This window comes from Triticum aestivum, chromosome 7A, assembly GCF_018294505.1.
Source record: "Triticum aestivum cultivar Chinese Spring chromosome 7A, IWGSC CS RefSeq v2.1, whole genome shotgun sequence".
NCBI lineage: Eukaryota > Viridiplantae > Streptophyta > Magnoliopsida > Poales > Poaceae > Triticum > Triticum aestivum.
In genome coordinates this window covers 689842174-689848366 of record NC_057812.1, presented here as the reverse complement: position 1 = coordinate 689848366, position 6193 = coordinate 689842174, and the positions used below count along the sequence as shown (strand labels likewise).

Here is a 6193-nt window from a genome sequence, read left to right as displayed (position 1 = left end):
ATATAATGGTATGTTCGAAGAATGAAGAGGAGCACGAGGAGCATTTGCGTTTAGTTCTCGAGAAACTCAGGGGACATCAGTTGTATGCCAAGTTCAGCAAATGCGAATTTTGGTTGGAGGAAGTCGGATTCCTTGGACATGTTATATCAGGTGAAGGTATAGCAGTAGACCCCACCAAGATTCAGTCGGTCACTGAATGGTTAGCACCCACTTCAGTTAGCGAGATCCGCAGTTTTCTTGGACTCGCAGGATACTATCGGAGATTCATTGAGAATTTTTCCAAGATCGCAAAGCCAATGACAGAATTATTGAAGAAGGATACCAAGTTTAATTGGACGGAAGATTGCGAGGCAAGTTTCCAGGAGCTGAAGAAACGTTTGACTACAACCCCAGTGCTAACACTGCCAGATATACGTAAGGATTTCCAAGTGTATTGCGACGCCTCTCGCCTAGGACTTGGAAGTGTGCTTATGCAAGACGGAAGAGTTATTTTGTATGCCTCATGACAACTAAAACCACACGAGTTGAAATATGGCACGCATGATTTAGAGCTAGCAGCCGTAGTGCATGCGTTGAAGACTTGGAGACATTACCTTATTGGAAACCATTGTGATGTGTACACGGATCATAAGAGTTTGAAGTACATTTTCACATAGAAGGAACTGAACCTTAGGCAGAGGAGATGGTTGGAGCTCATAAAGGATTATGACATGAAGCTTCACTATCACCCAGGAAAGGCCAATGTCGTAGCAGACGCTTTAGGCCGGAAGAGTTATGCTAATACCCTAGAGAGCACGGGATTGTCGAAGGAGTTAGCAGAGGATCTCCGCGAACTTCAATTAGAGATTGTTCCTAGAGGTTTTCTTGCAACAATGGAGGTTCGGTCTACATTGTTGGGAAAGATTCGAGAAGCTCAGAAGGATGTCAAAGAGATTGCGGAGATAAAAGAGAGAATGAGCGAAGGAAAGGCCAAAGGTTTTCGTGAGGATGAGCACGACACCTTATGGTTTGAGGACCGTGTTTATGTGCCCAATAACATAGAGATTAGGAAATTAATACTTCAGGAGGCTCATGACTCATCATACTCGATACACCCTGGAAACACCAAGATGTATTTGGATTTGAAGGAACGTTTCTGGTGGACAGGGATGAAGAAGGATATCGCCGAGTATGTAGCCGTATGTGATGTATGTAAAAGAGTGAAGGCAGAGCATCAAAAGCCAGCAGGATTGTTACAGCCTATGCCGATACCCGATTGGAAGTGGGATAAACTTGGCATGGATTTTATCACCGGATTACCAAGGACCAAATCAGGTTATGATTCTATATGGGTAGTAGTTGACCGCTTGACCAAAGTGGCACACTTTATCCCAGTGAAAACAACTTATACCAGTGCAAAGTTGGCCAAGATATATATGACCAGGATCGTATGTCTGCATGGAGTTCCGACGATCATCGTATCAGATAGAGGAACACAGTTTACCTCAAAGTTTTGGCATCAGCTGCACCAGACTTTGGGAACGAGATTGGAGTTCAGTACAGCATTTCACCCGCGCACAGATGGACAGGCCGAGAGAGTCAACCATATTCTGAAGGACATGTTGAGGGCCTGTGCGCTAGATTATGGATCTAGTTGGGATGACAATCTGCCTTACGTAGAGTTCTCATACAATAATAGTTACCAAGCCAGTCTGAAGATGGCACCATTCGAAGCCCTGTATGGACGAAGGTGCAGAACACCGTTGATGTGGGATGAAGTTGGAGACCAACAGTTGTTTGGACCAGACTTGATCAAAGAGTCTGAGGAGAAGGTTAAACTGATTCAACATAGACTGAAGATAGCTCAATCCAGACAGAAGAGTTATGCAGCTTCGAAACGCAAGGAGGTAACCTATGAAATTGGAGATAGAGCATATCTGCGAGTATCACCTTTGCGAGGATTGAAACGTTTTGGAGTTAAGGGAAAGTTAGCGCCGAGATTTGTAGGACCGTATCGTGTTTTGGAACGGATGGGAGACGTTTACTACAAGTTGGAGTTACCTGAAGGACTGTCATGAGTTCATGATGTGTTTCACATTTCCCAGTTGAAGAAGTGCCATGCTCAGATGGCCGATATACCGCTAAGAGATACCGTACCCTTGGAGGCGTTTCAGTTGGACAATAGTTTGACTTATGAGGAGAAGCCAGTCAAGATTTTGGAGTTTGCCAATCGAGTCACCCACAACAAGGTTATTAAGTTTTGAAAACTTCAGTGGAGCCACCATACCGAGGATGAAGCCACCTGGGAACGAGAGGATGATCTTCGCAAAGACCACCCACACCTATTCTCTAGCCAACCCGAATCTCGAGGGCGAGATTCATCTTAAGGGGGGTAGGTTTGTAACATCCCAAATTTTCAATTTGGAATGTTATACATAGATCATTCTTGCATATCATATTTTATTGCATTTCGTCTTGCGATCATCGAAATCCTAAGCAACTCAAGGACCATCGGAGAGAGTTGGGGATTTCCTCGGTTTTCAAATTTCATTTTTATCAAATTTTGAAACGGGGATTTTTTGTTTTAATTATTTTTGTCTCCGAAAATATTTCATATTAAAGTATATGATAGGAGATAATATGACTTCTCCAAAATAATTGAAATATTGGAGGGAAAATATTAAAATCAAATATTTGTTTTTTATTTGGATTTTATTGCAATTTTGTTTGCATTAGAAAAATTGCACGTTTTCAAAATTGCATTTTAGGGCCAAGAAAATGTTCGTCTCGTTCTAAATATTTTATTTAGACGGTGAAAATTTGTTTTGTCATTTTTAGATTTTTATTTTATTTTCTAGGATTTTCTTTCTGTTCGGCGGAATTGTTTAAAAAAAGTCTTCGAGCGCCGACTGGGCCGAAACCCAGCCGGGCCGGCCCATCTTCTCCGCCACCGACTCAGACGGAGTCCGAGCCGGACTCCGCCTCCCCGCCGCCTTGCCCCCTCCCCCAAGCCACCTCCCCCTCCCCTCTTTAAATACCCCCCCCCCTCCACCACCACCCACCCCGCCGCCCGCAGCCCCGCCACTGCAGCCGCGCCACTGCCTCTACCGCGCCTCGCCGCCGCCGCTGCAAGCCGCGCCGCCTCGCCTCGCCGCCACCTCACCGCCTCGCCCCGCCGCCGCTTCCGCATCTCGCCGGACCCGACGAGGTAGCCGTTCGCCGCCGGTTTTTTTACGAAAACCGTTTCGGTTTTTTTTTAAAACCTAGTTCGTTTTTTTAGATCGGTTCGCCAGTTTTTTTCCGGTTCTTCTCTTTAGTGGACGTTCGTTCGCACGTTCGTTTTAACGAACGGTTTTCGCTCGTTAGTTACAGACAACGAACGCTCGTTCGTTAGCCTGTTCGTCAGCTTTCTTTTATCGGATTTTTTCCGCGATTATTTCTGATCCGATTTCCGTTTCAGTTTATCTTTTCGCTCGTTTATCAGAATCAGGCGATTCAAGCGCCTAGATCTTCGTCTCGAGACCCTCTTTCTGTTTAATCAACTTAAACAATATTTTTCTACTGTAAAATTTGACCTTAGTTCAGATTAGTAAATGGATCTTGTTTTTTCGCCGTTTGAGTTTCGTTGCTCCGTTTGATTTGATTCTTTTCACAAACCAGAGTTCTTAAGTTGAACTTTCTGGTTAGATCTTCTTATTTGAGATTTACACATGTTTGTTTGCTTGATTGCTTATGTATGCTATTGTTTGTTTGCGATAGAATTCCCGGAGTGCGAAGTGTGTTATTTGGAGTCCCTAGGTTTCGCAGATCATTAGCAAGGCAAGTAACACTTTGATCATATCCCTTTATCACTCAGTTTTTATGCATTAGTTCCAATCCTCAAACATTGCATGGTTAGGATGTGATTAACATGTGGGTTGGGAAGTAGTTGACGAGGTAGAACCTATTGCCCTGCTATATTCAAACCTTGGGAGTTAATTATACGAATTGCTTATATTGCTATGCTATGCTCGTAGACGTGGTTTGGGTGAGTGAAATCCATGAAAGATGTGAGATTGTTAATTAATGGTTTAACTTAAGGTGGCAACTTGAATACACATCTGGGTGGATTGAGGCACCTGGAGAACCCAGTGTTGCCTGTATTTTTGGAAATCCCGAGGTTCCGTGTGATTTTCCTATGGACCACCACCCAGGCTCAAAGGGAACTGAGATGATTCATGCTAGAAACTTCCGTGTGCAACCACAAGCTATTATGGGCTCTAGCATAGTTGACTAAGTTACCTGAAGCTCTTGAAGAGATCAGCAGGTAGTGGATTGTAGGTTTGGTATGGTCTGCCCGGAGTAGAGAGTTAATGTTCCTGAAAGACTGTGTCTCGGTCATCTGTTTCTCAAACACCATGTAGTGCGAGAAATCCAACGGAGGTGATCGAGTCTTGTGGGGAAAAGTGCGCAAACCTCTGTAGAGTGTACAAACTAATCATGGTTAGCCGTGTCCCCGGTTATGGACATCTTGAGTATCTACTACTTGGAGTATCTTAAGTATCGCATCATTTTTTAACTTAATATTGTTGGGTTGATAATTACTTTAATTGGGATTGAGTTGGAGGAACCTTCTCAATGATGTTTCAACTACCATGATAGTTAAATTAAAATATATTCCTTTGTTATAGGGAAAAATTGGCTTTTCGCAAAAACAATAACCATAGAGCTTTCCACCAGCCAAATATGCATGTAGTGATAGCATTATTTTGTTCTTACTCTACTGTGTTATTTTGCCAGCATATTCCATGTGCTGACCCGTTTCGGGCTGCAACGTATTATGTTGCAGACTTTTCAGACGAGGAGTAAGGTTCGTTAGGTCGTTGCCATGCAGCTCAGCTATGCCGTTGGAGTTGATGAACTCACTTTATCTTCCAAGCCTTCCGCTGTTATCGCCTTAGATGGCCTTAAGCCATATTTATTGTAATAAGTTCTCTTTGGAGACATTCGATGTAATAAGTGTGTGATTGCTACTCTGTTATAAATCCTTCGAGTACTGTGTGTGTCAGCATTACCGATCCAGGGATGACACTGAAGCACAGAGACTTGACCGTTTGAGGTCGGGTCGCTATAGTAGATTTGCGGTTAATTTCTTAGGCACGTGCTAGGATTGATAGGATTCTAGCAGATCCGATTGGGTGCGATCCCAATCGAATCCAATCGGACTGATCTGTTCTTGTTTTGTACAGTGCGTGTGCTACTGCTTGTGTTCATGCTAGAATGCTAGTAGCTGTGTTACATGCTAGATTCATGTTCATGCTAGAATCCTAGAATCATGCTAGTCCGAGTCCTACTACATGCTAGATTTGTGCTACATGCTAGTAGCTGTGTTCATGCTAGAATCATGTTCTTGTTGAGTGATGAATGCTAGAATCATGTTGACTGATGGCATGTTCATGTTAGGATCATGTCCTTGTTTCATGTTGCATGTTGAAGCTAGGGTTTGTGCCATGAGTGGATGTAATACGTGCATGTAGTAGGACCATTTTAGGATGGTCCCAAATCTGCATGGCTGCACACGGGTGCTATTGGCACTTGCCGTTGCTATTTTTAGATATTTCCTTATTTAGGATAATGCAGTGATCAGTGCCAGTTGCAGCACAGAAGATGCCACTGATCAGTGACTTGCCCAACAACAAGTGTCATTGATAGGCAAATGTCACTTATCAATGGCATTTGCTGTTGGGCAAAATGGCACTTATCAATGGCACTTGCTATTGGGAAAGTCATTGATCAATGTCATTGATCAGTGCCATTTGCACTACAGCAAGAGATTAGTGCTCTTGCCCAACACCAAGTGCCACTGATCATTGCCATTTGGCCATGAGCACATGCCACTGATCAGTGGCACTTGCTGTTGGGCAAATGCCACTGATCAGTGGCACTTGCTGTTGGGCATTCTAGCATTCATCACTGATCAGTGGAACTTGTTGTTGGGCAAGTCCACTGATCAGTGCCACTGATCAGTGGCATTTGCTTGCTTGCTTTGATACTAATATTTGTCATGTTGCCTGACAAGATACTGAAGACTAACTGGGATGTGTCGGGTGGAGGAGCTCAGATCGTGGCCGGAGCTGAGCGCGCTGAGGATTTCATCCCCATGAACAGGTGGCTCAGGACGGTGGACCTGCCTGGCAGGATCGCCTTCATGAGCATGCCTCGTTCAAGGGGATGA

At 44.0% G+C, this 6193-nt stretch overlaps 1 protein-coding gene across 1 annotated transcript in view; it reads left to right on the top strand.

Moving 5' to 3' along the window:
• LOC123153744 (UPF0746 protein DDB_G0281095-like) overlaps nt 1–6193 on the top strand; it is a gene marked incomplete at its 5' end in the record, with an annotated part of 10419 nt that extends 4226 nt beyond the window's left edge. Inside the window, one exon of the mRNA XM_044572713.1 lies at nt 6038–6193. Coding sequence (XP_044428648.1) covers nt 6038–6193 — 156 coding nt within the window. The remainder of the gene's footprint in view (nt 1–6037) is intronic.